Source organism: Vigna umbellata, chromosome 10 (assembly GCF_029865625.1).
Source record: "Vigna umbellata cultivar VRB3 chromosome 10, Vumbellata_1.0, whole genome shotgun sequence".
Classification (NCBI taxonomy): domain Eukaryota; kingdom Viridiplantae; phylum Streptophyta; class Magnoliopsida; order Fabales; family Fabaceae; genus Vigna; species Vigna umbellata.
Window position 1 is genome coordinate 14,817,131 of NC_142174.1, and position 21,545 is coordinate 14,838,675.

Below are 21,545 nucleotides of genomic sequence, written 5' to 3' on the forward strand. Positions count from 1 at the left end.
TCATATTACCTTTTTGCATTTTGTAGCTAACGGTGCCGTTTTGGTTAAACTGGTGGAGATAAGCATAAGGAGAAAGGTTAACAAATAAAGCGGCTAAAATATTTACACCAAGGGTGAGATGAACGATAAACCATTCGTAAAAGAAGAACACTGGCTAAATTTGAGTAACCGATTATACTGTAATTCATACAAAAAAATGAAAGAAAAAGTCTCACAATAATTAGTCACACGTCTTTTAATGTTGGTTTATACACAATAAAAATCCTCTACTTTCCATAAACAATACATACAAAAATCAATAATCAAAGAGTAAAAGTATTCTTTAAAGTTTAATATCATTTTGTAACGAAATTTATTTACATTTAAATAAGAAAAAAATTAATATTTTTAATTAAAATAATATTATGATTAAGTAAATTGAATTTAACTCACTAATCAATTATAATTAATAAGTGAGTTAAATTGAGTTAGCTTGTTAAATGATTAACATGTGATAAATTAGATTGGGTTAGGTCGAATAGTCATTTTACAACACAAACAAATATTTATAAATTTTCATCGATTTTTGTATTTATGTTAATATAATTGATTATATATTAATTACTCATATGTGGAGATAAAGAGATATAAATAAAAAAGAATAAAAAAATTAACTATTTTAAAATAAAGATTAAAAGTTTAAAACAATTATTGGTTTAGTATGGAACAATTTTCATTAATATCACAATAAATAATATATGTACTTATATTATCAGTTACCTATTCTCACTCAAATGTAAGAAAAATAATTTACGATAGTAAAAAAAACTAGTTAGTATAATTTAATTTAATCAATTACTTATAAAAGTAACGTGTTTTTCTTGATCTGTCTTTTTACTTAAATTTTGATTACAAATAAAAAATTAAAAAATAAAATTTCAATTAAATAAAAATATTTTTACGATAATTCGATTAAACCGAACTAGGGTTATCTTTTTACGAAAGAATCCTTACAGGATTTACTGCAAGAAATAGGAAAAATGAATAAGCATGCATGATGGTGGGTCTATGTAAGGCTGTGTTCGCATGCGCGGATTTAACTCTTCACGGTAATTTGTGAGCGACGATAGAGAGAGGTAAGCGTGTTCGTTTGGACCGATTTACGCGGATGGAAAAGGATGGATTTGCGGGATGGCACGATTTTAACAATCTTCGCTGAGATGATTTGCGCGGATTCTTACCCATTTACGCAATTGCCCTGAACCATTTCCGTAATACCCTGTACATATTTACATGAAACTGAAGGTGGTGTAATCGGTGAAGGTGGTGTAATCGGTTATTGGAGGGTGTAACCGGTTACGCTGAAGACCATGAAAAGGAAGCCATATGTAATCGGTTACGCACTGAGTAACCGGTTACCAGCAGTGCAAAATTTCTGCTCGTGTAATTGAAAAAGTCGCATGAAGGAGAGGAAGGTGGACGATGCCGGAGCCTGGACGATGCACCACGGATGGCCTGCAGGTTGTTCTTCTTCTTCACATACCAGCATGAAGGTGAGGAAGGTGGAGGAAGGTGGAGGACGGTGGATGATGGTGGAGGCTGGACGTAGCAGAGGATAGGATGCAGCCAGGTGTTCTCATGTTGCACAATACTGGATTCTTTTCCCAACTGGATGTGATGGTGGCTGCAGCTGCTGGAATGAAGACTGTGAAGGTGGTTGCAGTTGTTTCAATTCCAAGCTGCTGGACCGTGAGGTTGCCTTTGTCCAGCTCTACTCTTCCATGAAGTGAATGAATCCTCCTTTCTTCCATCCAAGCCATGAGAAGCATCCCTCCAAAGAGATAAAAACCGTGAACTTGGTGGCTCTCTTACTTCAACAAATTCAACACTTTGCATGCCAAGCCATCAACTCCACTTCCTCTCCCTTCTTTTACGTGAGGTGCAGCCAGAAAATGGAGAAAGCCGTGAGGTGCCCCTTCTCCATCCAGCTTATGGGTTTTTAATTCATAAGCCAAAGTGGTGGCTCCCGTTTAGTCAAAATAAAATGTTGAAGGTTGTAGCCTTGGACTTTGCAAAAGTAATGAGGGGACCATTTAAACAAAATTCAGACTTTTCTTGGAGTTCCTACATTATATGCTTCCAAGTAGGCCATTACCTTCTTTTTCATGTGCCACTTTCCTCTTCTTTGGACGTTTTCAAACATGGTGGCCCCCCTCCTTTTGATTCCACTCCAATGTGCTGAAATGCTTTGCCCAAAACAATATGTGGTCGTGTGGCCGTGAGCTATAATGGATGTGTGAAATATGCCTTCCTGCATGGGGCCGTGTGGTTTCCCTTCATAATACTAATTCAGCACTTTTGCATTTTGGAGTTCCTTGACTTTTCAACAATTGTGGCCCCTTTCTTCCTTATTCCAATTAATAGATTTGCCAAAAAATGAATTGTTAGTGGTACCAAATGATATTGGAAAACCATGAGCTGCAACAATACCAAAACGTGATGGTCACTTTTTTTATATTCCAAACTATGTGTTGGATGCTTGCCAATTTAAGTTTGCCGTGTACACTTCATCATTGAATTCCAATGTATTTCCGATAATGTATTCCATGACTTCAATGTCTTTATTGTGGTTTGTACGTGACTTTGAAATCTTAAATTATGTTAAAATTTCCCTAAACATTTTAAAATATATTTATTTTACTACATTATAACTTTTATAATTTTTAAACAATATTTTTAACAATTATTAATAATTTTTTATCTCTTTATAAACTTTTTTACAATTAAATATAACATTACAAAATAACATTTTATAATACTTTTATAAGAAGGGCAATTTGGTAATCTATATTTTCTACCAATTAAATTAATTTTTAAAATCAATCACATCAATCAAATCCTACACTAATTCTCACAAACTTTCCTTCTAAATCCACTCTCAATTAACCTCAAATCCACTCAAAAAAACAACAAAAAAATTACCCTCAAATCCACTCAAATCATCTCCCCCAAATCATCTCCCTTAAATCCCTTAAAAAGAACACAGCCTAAAAGATGATTTTAAGTAGCTACATATGCTCCACTTTTATATGTTTAACCCATCACATGCTAAATCATATTTTTTTAATGTTAAATAAGAAACATTTAATTAATTTTTCTATACTTTGAATGCATGATATATGTTTTTCTAATATTTAAATATAATGGGATATGTAATTGTTTTATTTTTATTTCAAAGAAAAGTTGTAGTTGAGACTGTATATGTGTTGTAGACATGTATGTAGTCGTGAATGTGTTTGAATTTATACATGATGAAAATCTAAATGTCAGCGACAAATCTATGAACTAGAAAGAAACTAAAATTTTGTTTATTTTTTAACTTTTAAAATACAAAGTAGAAAGGAAACATATATAAGAAAGGAAGAGGAAAATAGAAGCGGAAACGAAAAAAAACGGTAAAAGCATATTAGTGTAACAGAGAGGAAGGGTAATAGTTTTTGGTGTTTTGACATCTCTACGTAGATGTTGATCGTGTCAAGTTTGGAATTAAGCTTATGAAAGGTGGATGGAGGAAAGATTTAGTAAGGATATCAACAAATTACAAGGTGGAGCGTATGAAAATAAGCTTGACAATGCCTTACTAAACTTTTTCCTGAATAAGGTAGCAGTTGAATTCAATATGTTTGGTTTGTTCGTTAAAGGATATTTCTTGAATTCAAGGTAATTTTCAATGCAGATATGCTATAATAGAAGACAGTAGTTGAATGAAAAAAAAAAGAATATTCAGATCATGCATGAGATTTCTTGGCCATTGTAATTTACAAACACTTTGAGCAAGAGTGTGTTGTATAAAAGCTAACAAAATCATAAGCAATATTTCCTTAGGCGTGTAGATTCACTGTCCTTAAGGACTTATCCGTGGTGTATATCCGTGGTGTATTGCGCAAGGAGAGGAAAGGAAGAAAGTAGAATCAGAAAAGACTGACTTGGAATGTCTTTTGGAATGAGAAAATAGATCTAAACAAAATGAACGTTGCTTAATAAATATATTACCGTTTGCCCATATAAAATTTTAATGACAAAGTTTAGCCTCTCAATAATGCAATCTCTAGCACTTTCACACACACCATAGGAAGGGACATAATTGATTAAAATCAATTTAGTGCTATCAGAACTAACAATCCCTCGATGTTTCTAATATCATTTGTCTTCTCAGGGGTTTTGTCAGAGGATCTACTAGATTTCGTTCTGACTTCACTAGTCAATGGAAATAGTTCTTTAGTAGTTGCTTCACCAAATTTTGTCTCTATTCTTTCCATTGTAATTCTTGTTTTTAGCTATAACTATTGTCGATTAGCAATCACAGTGTATTGACACCAACGATGTTGGTTTCATTCCTAGTGGAATGTTTGCTAAGAAGATTTTCAACCACTCAGCCTCACTATTAGCCATCTCAAGAGCGACAAACTCAGATTCCATTGTTGATCTTGCAATAATTGTTTGTCTGGCTGATCTTCATGTAATCGCACCACCCCCAAGTGATGTGAATACATAACTACTAGTAGATTTTATCTCATATGAATCAGATATTCAGTTAGTATCACTGTACCCTTCTAGTACAGTGGGAAATCCACTATATTCAATGACATAATCCATTGAACCTCTTAAGTATCTCATAAGCCTAGCAAGTACATTCCAATGTTCCTAATTTGAACATTGAGTGTACCTACTCAGTCTACCTATGCATAAGGTCTAAAAAAGTTCATCAAGTGCAGTAAGCTCCTAATTATTTGGGATACTGAGGCTGAGATAATGGTTCTCCTCTATTTTTCATTAATTTAGAATTAGCATCATAAGGAGTAGTCACTAGTTTTAAGTCATAAAACCCAAACTTCTTAAGAAGTTTCTCAATGTATTGTTCTTGAGATAGTCCCAAACTTCTTAAGAAGTTTCTCAATGTATTGTTCTTGAGATAGTAATATACAATCTCCCTTCCTTATGATTTTAATACTTAAAATCAGATTGGGTGAAAAGTCAAATTTATTTCTTCAAGTAATTAAATAAAATTACCTACACCCCCACAGTTTAAAAATATTTAAGATTGGTAAACGAGAAAATACCTAAATGTGCTTTTCTCTTTGTAGGTAAAGTATACGAAAATTTACTAAAGTACCTCATCTTCTTCGTCCTCATCCGCGGTCCTTACAAATACGATCAGAAGCCATCGTTGCTGCGAGCACCTTGGCAGCCTCCGAAAGTTATGGGTTTCGCAATTATTGTTTGAGTTCTGAAAACAAAGTTTTTATCCTCCAGGATTGAGTTGTTGATGTCAGCCCTAAGTCCTTAAGATTGTTGTATAAAATCTGACAAAATCATCAGTAATATTTCCTAAGATGTGTAGATTCAGGACTTATGTATTGCGCAAGTCTCCTAAGATACAACAGAGGCCCAGGACAGAATAAACCCAGAATAATTTTAGGAGAAGAAAAAAAAGAAAGTAGAATCAGAAACTAAGATGTCTTTTGGAACGAAGAAATCTCTTTATTTATAGAGCTAAGGAAAAATCAATTATAAATGTTTTCAAACATTGCCGTAATTAAAACAATTTGAACGTTGCTACTCTTTAAAAACAAAATGAACATTGCTTAATAAATATATTACCGTTTGTCCACTAATAACAACTGTTCCAAAGCAACGTTCTAAAGCAACGTCTTCACTTTTGCAATATAATAATAATATATTACAACAGAGTGCAATACTCGGCTTCTGAAGAATTGCAAGACAATCGTTTGCTTTTTTTTTTTTTTTCATAATATAGGTGAGTCACTCAAATAAACAATACAACCAGTGGTGGATTTTTGAGAGTCAAGCCAACCAACCCAATCAAAATCACAATTTGAAAGTGATGGATTAAATAACCTTTAAAAAGATATCTTGAGTATGAGTTTATTTAATGTAATGCAAGATTTTTAAAGCAACTTAGTCAAAGAAGCAAACGATGAATAACATAAATAATATTGAGGCATATGTTGGTGAGATAGATAAACCTCCCTATGATAAAGGGTACACCAAGTATTCCTTTTTTATTAAGAAAGTTAAGAGCATACTTATTTTAGGACAAATGAATATATTAGCTATTTCTCCCTATTTTAAAACTCAAAAAATTAAATAAGTAACCAAGATTTTTTACTTTGAAACTACCATTAAGGATGCTAGTGATGTAATTAGTAACATGCATGTTATGACCGGTAGATTATATTTTCAACGTAAAGTAGCATAATAGTAATGTTGTTACCTTTGTTTTTAGTAAATATAGAATAATCACATTATGTTTGTTTGAAATCGTGAGAGATAAGAAAACAGAACAATTTGTGGTAGAGAGATTTGTAAAAAATATAAATTTTATTTTCCCCTGATGCAGTAATCCCCAGTGGCAATTGCATGTACACTTCTTGGCTAAAGTCATCATAATAACAAGATCTTATTATGTACACTTCTCGATTAAAGTGCCAATTCTTTGCGGATAACAAAACTTTTGTTTTCGAACATTAACTTTAATATTTTTACAAATACTCTTATCGAAATCAAGGAAAAAAAAATCCAAGAGATAACATTAACTTAGTGGGCACCTCTAAAAACATATTTATTTATTCTATAAAACTTGTCAAATCAAATAATACGGTATAACTTAATTTGGTCATTTGTGTTTAATGTTGTTTAGTGGAAATATTTCTTTAATTTCGTTCATTTAAATAATATATTTCGATTTTAGCTTTAATCAAGACACAAAATAAACGTTCTTAATATATTTTCGACTCTATAAAAACAGTAGAAACCATCATATCATACATGTACAGAGAGATCTTGAATACGTATAAAATGAAAAAATATGTCTCCTAACATGAGTTACCTGCCTTATATTTCAATCTGAATATTGGGAATTACTTTTTGTTTGAAGTAGTGTATAGATTTTTATTTTTTAATTTAATTTAAAAATATTAAACCCTCTATATTATCTTTAGAAATAACTTGTCAAAAACCTTTAAGAAAGAAAGTTTTATAAAGATTTAATATATTTCAGAACTATTATTTTTTGTAAAAAAATTACTGTTCTTAAGGAAATGTAAAAGTGATAAAAAAGGGTGGAAAATCTTTCGCCCTGAGGGGAGTGGTAGGTGGATCTGCAGACAGGGAGAAGGTAAAAGGAGGTTTTGATGAGATGGCTGGGGCAATAGTTCATAAGTTTGATTGAAGTGTTACCAGCCTCTTGTTTCGTTCTTCAACTCACAATGGATAAACACACTCGCGAACATGCTATGTCTCTCTTCAATTTTTTATTTTATTTTTTTTGTCTAGGCCAGCAGTATTAAATATGTAATATTATGAACCATTCCTCGTTTTTCTTCTTTTTTCTTACTCTTGTTTCCGTTTCGGACTTCTTTTTTTCAACTTTTTTTATTTAAAATTCAACTGGCTAAACATATTATCATTATGTCGCATTAAAGGTATCTGTACCCTTTACCAACTCCACATGGACGCGTAGTTTGATATATTTATTAAATATAAATATAAATTTATCTTCGCCAACCCACACCAAACAAAAATCAAAATGTTGTATCTTGTCGGTGCTACTTTTACATCAACAGTATATAGCGAAATACGAATATAATAATTATGAAGAGGTAAATTTTTACATTTGTAAAACAAATAAACAATACATTATACGAATACAGTAATCATGAAAAAGTAATTTTTTATATTTGTAAAAAAAAGTAAAAAATAAAAAGTAATATTGAATGAATGTAAAAAAAAATTGTGTATCAAAGTATTGGAGAATTCACAGTAGTTAAGTGACGGAAACTTTCTTTTTGGTTAAGATTATAGATTTTTTTAAAACCGCGTAGATTACCTTAAATTGTGTTCTTTGCGCCAGGACAAATTAACTTTTCCACATTATAATATAATTTGTTCGACGTTACCACCTTAAAGAAATGTGACGTTACCACCTTAAAGAAATGTCACCTTTAAGGTCATTTGTTGAGTGATTTGAGAGAATGAATTTGAAGAGGTTTGAAGAATTTTAAAATAAATTTTTTTTTCGTTTATTTGAGTAAATTTGGAGATAAATGAAAATAAATTTGAAAATAAAATTTATGATAATTAGTATAAAATTATATTAACGTAACTTTCTTATTTATTTCTAAATTTATTTAAATAAACGATAAAAAAATTTATCTTCAAATTTTCTCAAATTTTATCCTCTTCTTTTTTAAATTTACTCAAAAGAAGAGGGCCTTGAGGTCCGAATTTTGACGAGGGTTCAAAGTTCAAACGGAACAATGAAGAAAAAGCAACCCAACCGTTTACGAGTGAAAAACCACAACAGGAAATAAGAGAGGAAGAAGGAAAGTTCCACTTTTTAATAATGGGGTCAGTATACACAGAAGATAATTTCTAGGAGGCGTGGTATTTTCATTTTCTTTGGCCGTAAGGAACTAGTAACTAACGCGAAAACGCGTTAACCGCGCCGAAAATGAACGATGAATTTGCAACCTTATTAAACAAACAAAATTATGACTTTATTATTAAAATAACGCTGGATTAGCTACTTCAATCATGTTTTGGTACTGTTTAGTGTAATTTTAGTATATATGAAGGCGGCACAGAGCATAGTGGGTGTAAGTTAGTTTTGGGAGTGTCACTCTTCCTGCAGAATCCAGATCTGGTACTTTTCACATCGCTTCCTTTCGTAGAAACTCAAGGATCGTGTATCATTTTGAGTTTCTAGTTCCAAGCTTTCTTTTTTATTTTCTCTTCAGTAATACTGAACTGTTAAGTAGTGACGGTGTGTTTCTTTCTTGTCATTTTCAGTACACAACATGGGAAGCGCCACTTTGCTACATTTGCTATGCCTTGTCATTGCTTTAGTAAATGTGTCCCTTGTGCAAGCTGAAGATGCATATAAGTTTTACACATGGACGGTGACTTATGGAAATCTTTCTCCACTGGGTAGTCCCCAGCAGGTGGATAACCAATCTGTTTTTCTTGGATCTGAGATATTTTTGGAACTTTGGTTCTGACCCTTTTGTTGCTTACATATTTTTTAAGGTTATTCTTATCAATGGCCAGTTTCCTGGGCCTAGACTTGACTTGATAACTAATGACAATGTTATTCTCAACCTTATCAACAAGCTGGACGAGCCATTTTTACTCACTTGGTATGGTTCTAGGCTCCATTTGCTTCACTCATATTTGAAGCTTTTTGGTCCTTTCCTTTGTGTTATGTTATGCGGGGCTCTTACTGTTTAGGTTCCACAAATATGGCTGTAAAGCTTCCATTTTTTTGCGGCAATAGCTTTCTAAACTTTGTGAAAGTCACATTCTCCTAATTTTGATTATATTCTGTGTGTTGACAGTATATCTTAAGAATTTTAGAACTATAACGAACATGGCTTAACATTGTTGTCATACAACAGGAATGGTATAAAACAAAGGAAAAATTCATGGCAAGATGGAGTTTTGGGAACCAACTGCCCCATTCCTCCGAACTCAAATTACACATACAAGTTTCAGACCAAGGATCAGATTGGCACATACACATACTTTCCATCAACTCAACTGCATAAAGCAGCTGGAGGGTTTGGAGGACTTAATGTTTATCACAGATCTGTTATCCCAATCCCTTATTCAAACCCCGATGGAGATTTTACTTTACTCATTGGTGATTGGTACAAGAACAACCACAAGGTAAATAACATCTTTCTTACTCTTTCTCATAATCATTCTGTTTCCAAAATATTCTTCATACTCAACAGTTTCCTGTCAAGTTATCTTCATCTATTTTGTCTTCTTATTTGCAGACACTAAGGCAAACTTTGGATTCTGGAAAATCAATTGGACTTCCCGATGGCCTCCTCATTAATGGCCAGCCTCATTCTACCTTCACTGGCAACCAGGGTAAGCTCGTGGTCTTTAAAGGGTATAGTTCAAACATGCGCCAAGTTTAAGCCATACACGCAGCTCTGTAAAAATTTCTTTTGCCAACAGTAGTTGTTCTTTTCTTTCAGGAAAAACCTACATGTTTAGGATCTCAAATGTAGGCTTGTCAACATCAATTAACTTCAGAATCCAGGGTCATTCACTAAAACTTGTTGAAGTTGAAGGATCACACACTGTTCAGAACACATACGATTCACTTGATGTGCATGTTGGTCAATCAGTTTCTCTGTTAGTAACCTTGAATCAGCCTCCAAAGGACTACTACATTGTTGCCTCAACAAGATTTACCGAGACACCTCTCACCACAACTGCAGTACTACACTACTCAAATTCTTATTCCTCTGCATTAGGACCTGTGCCTCCTGCCCCCGTTGATAAATATGATTTTGACTGGTCCATGAAACAAGCTAGAACCTACAGGTCTGTTCTCTAAAAAATAATAAAAAAAATCCTGTTTTTCTTCGATTTATTTATAAATTTTAATCAGTTTTGAATTAATTATTCCTGCAGGTGGAATCTGACTGCAAATGCTGCTAGGCCTAACCCCCAAGGGTCATTCCATTATGGGTTGATTACTCCTACAAAAGTGATTAAATTGGCCAATTCAGCACCTTTGATCAATGGAAAGCTCCGTTATGCCGTTAACAGTGTCTCTTATCTTAACCCTGACACCCCTCTCAAGCTTGCTGATTACTTCAACATTCCCGGAATCTTCAGTGTGAATTTACTCCAAAACACTCCCTCTAGTGGTCCAGGTTACATAGGCACCTCGGTGTTGCCAACTTCTCTTCATGATTTTATTGAGATTATATTCCAGAACAACGAAAACACCATCCAGTCTTGGCATCTTGATGGTTATGACTTTTGGGTCATTGGGTATGCCAGTTTCCTTGAAATATAAGTCTTGTGTCTAACTATCAATATTTTCACTGGTAGAAGCAATTTAGAATTAGCTTAAGAAAATTTTAATGACGTTTATTGCCACAATTGCAGTTATGGTCTCGGCCAGTGGACAGATGCAAGTAGAAAAACCTATAATCTAGTGGATGCCCTGACCAGGCACACTGCACAGGTACTAAACAAGAAAATGCCATATCCTTGTGTTGAGATATATATCTTCAGAGGAAAGCACTTAAATCCTTATATTAGATCTTTGTTTCTGACATGCATACCTTTTTGTGGTTCAAATGAATGTAGGTGTATCCAAAATCCTGGACTGCCATATTGGTGTCTTTGGACAACCAAGGTATGTGGAATTTGAGGTCTGCAATATGGGAAAGGCAATATCTTGGGCAGCAGTTCTACCTAAGGGTGTGGAATGCACAGCGCAGCCTTGCTAATGAATATGACATTCCCAATAATGTTCTACTTTGCGGCAAAGCTGTTGGACATCATCCTTAGTATATATATATACACACATACATACATATCCAACTATCTTCGTCCTATTTATTCCTGTATTTTCTAGTCATGAGGGTTTGACTACCATTACAATTCTTTTTCCAGGCACAATTCAATTTCGCCAAGATTTCAACAGTCTTGCTATTAATGTGTTAACAATTGATGGAATCTTTACATGTTTCTGGGTGTTCAGTATTGCAGTAATTCTTCCAGAACATATATATATATATATATATATATATATATATATATATATATATATATATATATATATATATATATATATATATATATATAGCAAGAACCTTAATACTGGCTTCAGTTTCAAGTTTTAATCATTTTGTAAACCAATTCTTGTTTTCTGGCCTGAGTTTTCACATTCAGTTTTTATCGTTGGTTTTTTAAAATTACTACGAATTGAACCTGAAACAAGTGAGTAAATTACTACATTTCCCCTCAGGTAAGAAAATATATATTATAATATTAAAGAGGAAATTGTACTTAATTTTTCCTGTAAAAATTCATATAAATGAAAATAAGAAAATGTATAAATGTCTATACGGAAATAAATACATATTGTAAAAGCTATAAAAATTAAAATAAGTCTTGTATTTGTAACAAAAATAATAAATATAATGCTACCATTTCTTTAAAAATATCTCAATTGAATAAATACTAGAAGTATGAAAAATATCACATTATTTCATTAATCCTATAAAGAACATGAGTCTATGCACTTTAAGCATTAAAAAATATTATGATAGCCAAATTTTACTATATTAGATTTTAGTTTTGGAAATTAGTTTCTTCTTGTAATATTTAAAGGCATACTTATATGGAGTTCATAATAATGATAATCTTAACAACTGATAATAATATTACAATTAATGACTCTGTTAATATCTTAAAAGTAGTAAAGATGATAATTGAGAAGTTGATATTAATAGTAATAAAAAGGTCAGTAAGAATGGGAATTGTAATGGTAAGGATAAAATTGATATAATAGTTAATACGAAAGATAATAAAAAAAGCATTTGTAAAACGAAAAATCATGCAGATATCTTTGTTATTTTGTTAAAAATTAATATAAAAATATTCTGAAATTGAGTAAAGGCCATTTCAATTCCATTTTACCTTTTGGATTCTGGGCCACTGTATGAAGCTGGTTGAAACAGTGGTGCTACTTCTTGCTTTTCTTTTTTCTTCTTCCTGCACCTCCATAAGCAACAATATCCCATTTCACTCTTTGTTAAAAATATTAAAAATCCTTAAACCCTAATTTCATATTCTTTTTGTTGTCACCAAATGCTTTGCATCTTCTTCCCCTGGGTTCATTTTCTTCTTTTACACAAAGTCGTGTAGAATTAAAACAAAATCCCCACTCGATTTGTGATGAAGTTGAAAGATTGAAGGAGAAAAAAATGTGGAGAAGAATAACATGGAAAAGAAGTTGTCTGGATGATTTGAAAAAGAAAAAAAAATTTGAAATGAAGGTTTTAGAAAATATTTCTGGATTTAAAAATTTCATCTGAAAAGTATTTATTGATATGGAATATGAATTTTTTTTTCTGAAATGAGTATTTCGAAAAGTACTTCTAAATTCAGAAAATGATTTTGGAAACGTCTATTGTAAAACTTTTTTATATTTCTGAATGACAATTCCGAAAGATATTTCTAAATTCAAAAATACTTTAAAAAACAACCATTTTAGAATATAAAAAAAATTCTGAAACAAGTCTTAAAAAAGACATTTTTTTTTATGTGGAAATATCTTTCGAAACGCTCGTCCTAAAATTTTTTTTATATTTTAAATCTCTGGAAATATTCTCCAAAACAGTGATTTTAGAATATATATATATAAAAAAGAAATATTTCGAAACAGATGTTTTGAAAGGTAATTTTTACCATTGTTCACTCTGAAAACCACAAAATCTCATAACATACGGAGGGGATCACTTGCAACACAAGTGAGTAGAATGAAAAATATATAAAAAAGAGAAAAAAGGTGAATTAAAAATGTCAGATGAATAAAAAAGTAAAGAGATGAAGACATAAAAATAGATAAAAAGAAGACGAAAAGGAAAAGTAATTAGAGTATTTTTAAACCATTCATTCTCTTGAATTTAGTTATATATATCTTATTAGATAGATAAGTTAGATAAAAAGTTTTGAAAACTTTTCACTCCAATAATAAAACTACTTAAAAGCTTAAATTTTGTGATTTTTTCTTAATATTTTACGCTAGTTCTTATATATTAAATCTGTTCTTATATTGCATGAATTCTGATTAAAACTCACTTTTCTGTTTACGAATGGGGTAAAAAGTACTTATTGAAATAGCTCTTCATCCTAAATAATTCCATATATACTTACGTTACACGTTTTTTACACTATTCACATTTATATAGTCTTTCATAATAAAAATTGTCAAACCCTTAAAATAACATGTATAAAGGGATGGACAGATGTCTCAAAATAAGAAAGACAAATGTTTCAAAAAGGGATTTAGCATTTTTATAGAAATTTTCCCATCTTTTCACTTCTCAAAATCTGCATCTCTCTAAAACACAAGCTTCTGCCTTTTCTCCTCCATCTCTCTACCATTCTCTTTATTCTCTCTCTACAAATTCTCAGCTTATTCTTCATTTGATCAACAATCAGGTCGTGCCTAAGTTTTTCTGGTGACAAACACTTCTCTTTTCACCCATCAAGTTACTATTTTGGAATTGATTTGTAGACGGTGATTGTGCGTGTGGGATAACCATTTTAGTGAGAGGTCTTCCTTCGGTACGGTCAAGAGGTAAGGGAAGCTAGCTAATTTAATTACTTGGTTTGATGTATGAATATATTGTTTGATGATTAAGCATGTGTATGAAATTGATTTGGATGATTCTGTATAAATGTAAAATTGAATGATTTGTGTTTGGTTAAATTGGTGGGGACTGTTAAATGACTATGTTCATTATGATTGTATTTATGTTGAGTTTCTAGTTCATTGCCGAGTGCATTGTGAAGAAGTGGGATAGTAAAATTTGAGAAATGATGTTCGTTGTGAATGTGGTCGGTATAGAGAATCTGGGTAAGTGGTATAAGACTTGTTAGAACCCTTGAGTTACTTAAAACTGCAATAAAGTTAGGAAATCTGATTTTTGGTCCTTGAGTTGATGATTCTACAGAATTGACTCTCAAATCTGAGATGAAACTCTCTAAATGATGTTAGAAAGGTTTAGGTATTCTTAGTTTAGTTTAGAAATGTGTATGATTCATGTTTGGAGGATTAGAAGTTTGTAAAAATGTTTAGTGTTGGTAAATTTTGATGTGTTCATTATTCTGCAGAATTATGCAGAAAACTGAGGGTTCGTGGTTGACCGCTCGGCCATGCTCTGATTTGGCCGTTCGGTTTTCTTCTGCGTTCGGTTATTAATTGGGTTTGGTGTCTTTGAAGTCCTCCCAGTTCATGACCATTCGACCTTAGTATCGCTCGGTCTCGTACTAGCCGTTAGACTAGTGATAGCGCTTGGTCTTGTACTAGCCGTTAGGCTAGTGATAGCGCTCGATCTTGCACTGGTACTCGGTTTGGTATTGGTGTTCGATCTTAACTACGTTCGGCCTCTGATGGGCCTTACCTGTTAATGAGGTCTCTCTTAGTGGTCGGTCCTAAATAGTGTACGACCACTCCTTCAGTCTTATCTGTTATGAATTGTTCGGTCCTGTCCTCTGGGAAGTGAGAAACCGTTTGGTCTCCACCAGTCTCAGAGTGTTCAGTCCAAGCCGATAGTGTTCGACATAAGATAAAAACGTTCGGTTTAACTCTAGTTTTCGGTTGTTCTAGTATTCGGCCCTAAAACTGTGTTCGGCTCATGCTTGTGTCTTACTCTTCAATGATTGTTCGGTCATGTTAGTATGTAGGGAGAGTTTCTCTCGTTCGATCTTGTTAATAGGTTAAGTTGATCTTTTTCATTCGGTCGTGTTCAAGAATGATGGTTATTTTACTGATCAGTTTGATTATACTTAAATGTGATGGATGAGGAAGTATGTTGGTACTAAAATATGGTATGATAATTCTAATGTAATGTGAAGGTATTAAGAGATATTTATAATGTGATATGAATGGAATAGTATGGATATGAAGGAGTATTCCAAGGAGGAATATCTCAGGATTGGCTATGGAATGGTAAAGTATGAATGTGGTTATGCTTAGCTGGCGTTTATCCTGATATTCTATGATTACTCATTCTCAAGTAGAGAGGAGTAAGTCATGTGTGAGAATGACAGGAGGTCCTAGACCATAAGGTGAACTTGGGCGGAACAGACTAACCTTGGGTGACAGCTGTTGAGGACATCCCAGCTATTACATCACCCGGGTGCAAAAATGTCATAGTTACATAGAATTCATACAGTCTGGACAGTCAGAGTAAAGTGGTCAGTGATTGCATGTACTACCATATGGTTATGGTTGGAAATGTATGATTGACTATTGTATGATTGACGTATTGATTTATCTCAGATTTGTGTGTATTATATGTTGTACTGAATTAATTAAATTATACTAGCTTATCCTTATTTTCCTGTCTTGCCATGTGGTCCGTTCGGTCATCCTTGTCTTTACAATGATCACCCATTAGGTGTGAGCCGAAGGTGCAAATGACTCTCTGGTGCAAGCGTTAGAAGAAGAAGGTAGTTTAAGAGCAAGACCGTTCGGTCTTGTACTCCTGTTGTATTTGTGTAAGACCGTTCGATCGATACACTTGTATGACCGATCGATAAGCTCTTTTGGTGTATATTATTGTTTTTGTAAAGTTTTTAATTTATGGTTATTTTAAGATAACTGTAAATTAATTTTACTTTTTTTGTTCTTCTGTAAGGATCCTTAAATATATTTTAAAGCTATATTTTTAGGATGTAAAAAAAAACAATATGTTGAATAAACAATTTTAACCAAAGGCATGCATACGTAAAAAGAATATTTCTCTTCTTTCCAAAACGATCTCGTATGTGCATCACAGTTGCTTATATCACACGTCTTCATATTCTAAATATAAAAATAGGATGGCTAGCCAAAAACAGTTCTTGTTTGAACTAAATATGTTTATATATATATATATATATATATATATATATATATATATATATATATATATATATATATATATGAAAAACCCTTGAACGAGTCTATCAACACAGAGAAATAGTAATAGGAAAAAAATTATAGGCATAATAGAAAATTATGATAAGAAAATAAATAGAATAAAAATGAAAAATATCCATGTGTTATCGTCCTTTACAAGATTTGTCTATGCATATAATTTTTCACAGTCAATTTCTCAAAGAACTTCGTACTAGAGTTCCTTAACAAAGAAGGAGAAAAATGTTTGATTATGAAGTCAAAAGCTCTAAAGCTTACAACCATTTAATTTCATGTTTTGACAAAGGAAGTATGAAATCCGCGAATTTAGATATGAACTAACTACCCGGAATTTGTCGAATAGTGTGTTTCTATATTTTAAGACTTAATGTTTTTTTTATACATTTTGGATAATTTTAATTAATTTTTAATTAATTATAAATTTTGGATATTTTTAAATAATTTTATTTAAATTTTTATATCGAGTATTTAAAATTTTAATATTTTTTCATGAGTCTAGTTACTTTTATTGCTGTTGTTTATATATATATATATATATATATATATATATATATATATATATATATATATATATATATATATATTATTTTTTGTGTGTGTTGATGTATGTTATATTTTTAAATTGAATAATTTTTTTCTTAAATAATGTTATAAATAATATAAAATAAAGATTAATTTTTATTATTCTCACTTAAAATATTGAATAATAAAATTGTAGTACTTTCCTATATGTTTTATCATCAGTGCAAAAATAAGTTTTTATGATGATTTTTATGTGGATTACAATCCATTTAATAAGTGACGTAATATCATAATTATAATTATTTTAGAACTTTCTATGTTAGATAGGTATAAAAAGTGGATATAGTAACATTTTTGTAATAAATCAGAAGACTTTTTATACTAATTATACCTAAACACAACATATAAAGTTTAAGTGATGACATTTTTGTAAGAAATTAGAAAACTTTCACACCTTTATTCTGGTTAATGTCCTAAGTGATGGAAGTTATGCTGATTTTGGAACAATCTGTATAGAATTTGCTTGTAAAGCCTACCATATAGTATTGGTCATTAAACAATGTTATAAACAAACATTTCCAATACTTAAATTTATGTATGTTAATTACATGTTAAACATTACGTCTAATCCTAATTAAGATGTAAATTTACATCTAACATGTAGTTGATAAACATAAATATATATTTAACCTATAATGATTAAATGTGAAGATCTACTTTTATGTATTTATAGGTTAAATATAAATTTTGATCACTTAATTATAAAAGTACTATCACACATTTTTACATATATTTTCTACGAGTTAGACGTAAATTTAATGACATGATAAACTATTTTTGTATTATTTTATTTATTTTTTAAAACATTAGCATTTTAAAATTTTAACATTAAAGAACACTATTTCAATCATTCAAAGAAAACCACTTGTATAGCCGTTCTTATTAAACGTTGGTGAGTGTCAATTCTTAGACTCACACTTAGCAACAAAAGTGCATGGATAGGTTAGAAGAACAGTGTGTGTGTTAGATTGCGATAGGAGAGGCTTTTTATTTTTCAAATTAAAAATGAATAAACAAATAAAATAGTCGACGAGCAGAGAAGCAGAAGTGAAGCATGGTTGCTGTGAAGTCTGTGTCGAACCAATTGGTGGTGGATTGCTCACAACCAACATCCAGAATCTAGTTCTGTTTGAGGAAACTTTTTCCAAAGGCTGCTTTTGCATTAGATTCACCGATTTCTCGTAACAAAACAAAATCTAGCACTCCCATATGCTACACACCATGCCTCCACCACCTTCACTTCTTAACAACTAAACCCTAAAGTTTTTGAGTTTATCAACATCAGATATTCTTGTTCCCAGCTTTACTCTATTTTTTAAGTCTCTTAAAATATAGCTTCACTGTTACCTTTGGCATAACGTCAACACACCCTAAATCTCTGCATTCACACCATGTTGTAAATATTTAACTACTTATGTAGAGGCCCACACCAGTTAGCCCCTTACTGCTTAGAAGCCACAAAAAATTATATTAGGAATTTAGAGGTAAAGTAAAGAAACGGGAGAAAAAGTTGAAAAGGAAATTCAATGTAAAGTAAAGATGCAGAAACACTGTATTTTCCATTCCTTGAATTTAAGAGAGCTAAGACACCATCAACCAGAAACACATGCAGACGGAAGCAAATGATAGAAAGAAACGAGAGTGGGAAACAAAATTCTAATGCTACCTACACGTACATATTCTTTAATTATCCACCCCAAAACGACCGAACAAGAAAAAAAGAGAAGACTCTAGAATACAGATTAAAATCTATAAACTATAAATTAAGGAGTTCTATATTTAACGCTGAATGAAAACGGTAAATAAAAAAGAGGAAATATAGTTACTGCGGTTGATTAAGGATATGCTCCACTTGTTGTGGGAAGATCACCCCAGGAAAGGGTTGGATTCCAGCACCCGAATTCGCTGCCAGAAACTGAAGATGATTCCAAAATGTTGGACAAAGAAGATGATGAAGGCATGTTGCCGAGAAACACCGGTGAATTATCACTACCACAATAATGAACTGACGATGATGACCTGAACTTGTGGTAAAGTTCTTGAACTCCAACACTTTGCTGTTCTCCAAGTACAAAACCGTTGCTTTGCTGCTGATTCTGATTTTGATTATTCCTCCAAAAGGAGCTGCATAGACCCAGTGAAGGAAGTTCTCCCACACCATCGTATCCTAGACCAGTTCTAGTACTATTCAGCAACCCATTTGGGAGAAATGACTCAGTGACCATGTGCGAGTGAGATTCCGATAAGTTCCCTTCTCTCTTGACGGCAATTGACACGAGACTAGGGTTAGGGTTAGGGTTTGAGTTTTGGTTTTGGTTTTGGCTTTGGCTTTGGGTAGTTCTTAGTAAAGCCATGAGTTGAGTATTTTGCGGTGAGCCCCAAAGGATTGGGGTTTGTGGAAGCTCTTGGTCAAAGAGTCCCTGTGGCCTTCCAAGCTCCGATGCCACTGCTTTCATCTTTGTTGTGGCGGCCTGCTTTCCCACCGAGTTGGACATGCCGGAGGTCTTGCTTTTCCGGCAGCCACCTCCGATGGGAACATTCCTGAGAGCGCCACCTTTGGTCCAGTAGCGGCGACATGTCTTGCAGAAGTGGCGAGGCTGAGTGAGGTTGTAGTTGTTGTAGTAACAAAACTTAGTGTTTGATGAATCACAACGAGGGCACCTCAAATTTTGGTTGTCTGAGTTGGAAGAAGTGGCGGTGTTAGTGGAAGTGGTGATGGTTGTTGTGCAAGAAGGAGACGGAGAAGGAGAAGACGGTGCGGGTGGTGTTAGTAGAAGTCGTCCTCCTCCTCCTCCTCCATTATTATTAATGGAGATTTTTGTTTCTCCTGCTATAAGGCTAGCAGTAGCAGCACCCAAGAGTTCTTGGATCATCTTTATCTTTTAGATCTAGAACAATCCAAAAACACGCAAAAGCAAAAGGGTGGTGTGGTGATGAGTGGTGAGTCTTTTTGCGTTAGTGGTGGAGAAAAGCAAAAGAAAGTAGGTTTGGTATATATTTGTGTATGCGGGAAATGGGGGGAGAGAGAATATTGTAGGATGAAGCATACGATGAAATTGAATGAGCTTTGCGAATTGAACTCAATTGGGTTGCTTGGTTGTTTTATGCTGATAGCTAGGACTGCTTCCTTGTCGGTTAGGTCCTTCTTGCTTCTTGCCAACCAATGTTTAGAATGGGACTTCCATCATATTATTTATAAATTCTTTTATAGACTCCATGTGGACAAAGACAACCATCACTCATCACCTCCCATTTTTACCCCATTCATCTCACAAACGACAATCTCTTTTCATGTTGGAATTTGTATTTCGAGACAACCTATATTATTACACGGAATATTGTTATGTTGCAAGTCTATACTTTCATTCAAATTAACTATGATTGTTAACTTTTTTTTTTCTATTATCCATTACATTTATTCTTCTACTAACCTGTGAAATGGTAATCTTTTTAATACTAAAGAGAGACATAAAATTTATTAGTACCTCTTATGACATGTTTCGGACTAATACTCAAACGAATTTAAGTATTTACTAAGAAAGCGACAGAGAGAGAAATTTGGAATCACAGTATCTAAAATCTATATAAAATTTTAAAGTACAATAATTTCTTTTCTTGTTTCTTAAACTTCATGATTACTCTTATCTTAGGATTTGAATCAGATTCAGAAAACATATATTAAAAGCCTTGATCATTACACTTATTATGTCATACGTGTGGTCTTGCACAACCAATTATGTAAGAAGAAGATATCATTTTGCCTGTCCCACTAAGGACTAATGAATGCCGATAAAGGCTTGTTATTATTATTTTCTAAGGATCATAATATGTTATTATTTTCCCTTTCTATATGCATGACCACAATACAACATTTAACAGATTGTAATTCGTCTTTCTTTCTCTTACGGATTTTTACTCATCTTTGTGTTAATTTGGTCTTAATTTATATATGCTCTACATAATACTGTAAATTTCTTGTCCTCGTTACATGTATAAGTTCTTTTAGCGTCTGGTCTGTCAGAATGTTTATATGTTTAATCAATCATGTATGATCAACGGCGAAACGTAATATAAAGCAGCAATTAAAGCAGAAGTAATGAATGTTTTCTTAAATAATAATCCTAATGTGAGGGATAACGAATTCCGTAAATAAAGATGCTTCATGTTCTAAAAAACATCATTGCAAGTTCAAAGGAGACTAGAATAGGGGCAATCACATGGAAATACGTGTAAAGCTGATTGTCCCTACTGCTCCCAACTTAAAAATATATTGTCACTGCACATCCCAAATCAATTTAGCCTTCTCTTTATCAAAATAGAAAACAAAAAAATACTTTATTGCAATATATTTATGGATGGTTAAATAACATTAAGATAGGCTTAATAAACTTTATTAGGAAAAAAATTGATATTATATTAAAAATAATTTTAATTTTAA

General features: G+C 32.5%; 2 protein-coding genes across 2 annotated transcripts; one reads left to right on the top strand and one right to left on the bottom strand.

Annotated features, from left to right (window-relative positions):
* The first annotated feature begins 8,475 nt into the window (after nt 1–8,475).
* Nucleotides 8,476–11,571, top strand: LOC124845351 (protein SKU5 SIMILAR 14-like). The gene is made up of 9 exons (XM_047322433.2): nt 8,476–8,704; nt 8,851–9,002; nt 9,088–9,197; nt 9,456–9,726; nt 9,840–9,936; nt 10,047–10,398; nt 10,489–10,854; nt 10,972–11,050; nt 11,176–11,571. Exons 2-9 carry the CDS (start codon nt 8,859–8,861, stop codon nt 11,377–11,379), a joined length of 1,623 nt encoding a protein of 540 aa, XP_047178389.1. The 5' UTR covers nt 8,476–8,704; nt 8,851–8,858; the 3' UTR covers nt 11,380–11,571.
* A 7,076-nt stretch (nt 11,572–18,647) lies between these two features.
* Nucleotides 18,648–20,262, bottom strand: LOC124845352 (uncharacterized). Its single transcript, XM_047322435.2, has one exon. It carries the CDS (start codon nt 19,978–19,980, stop codon nt 18,943–18,945), a length of 1,038 nt encoding a protein of 345 aa, XP_047178391.1. The 5' UTR covers nt 19,981–20,262; the 3' UTR covers nt 18,648–18,942.
* Between the last annotated feature and the right edge of the window lie 1,283 nt (nt 20,263–21,545).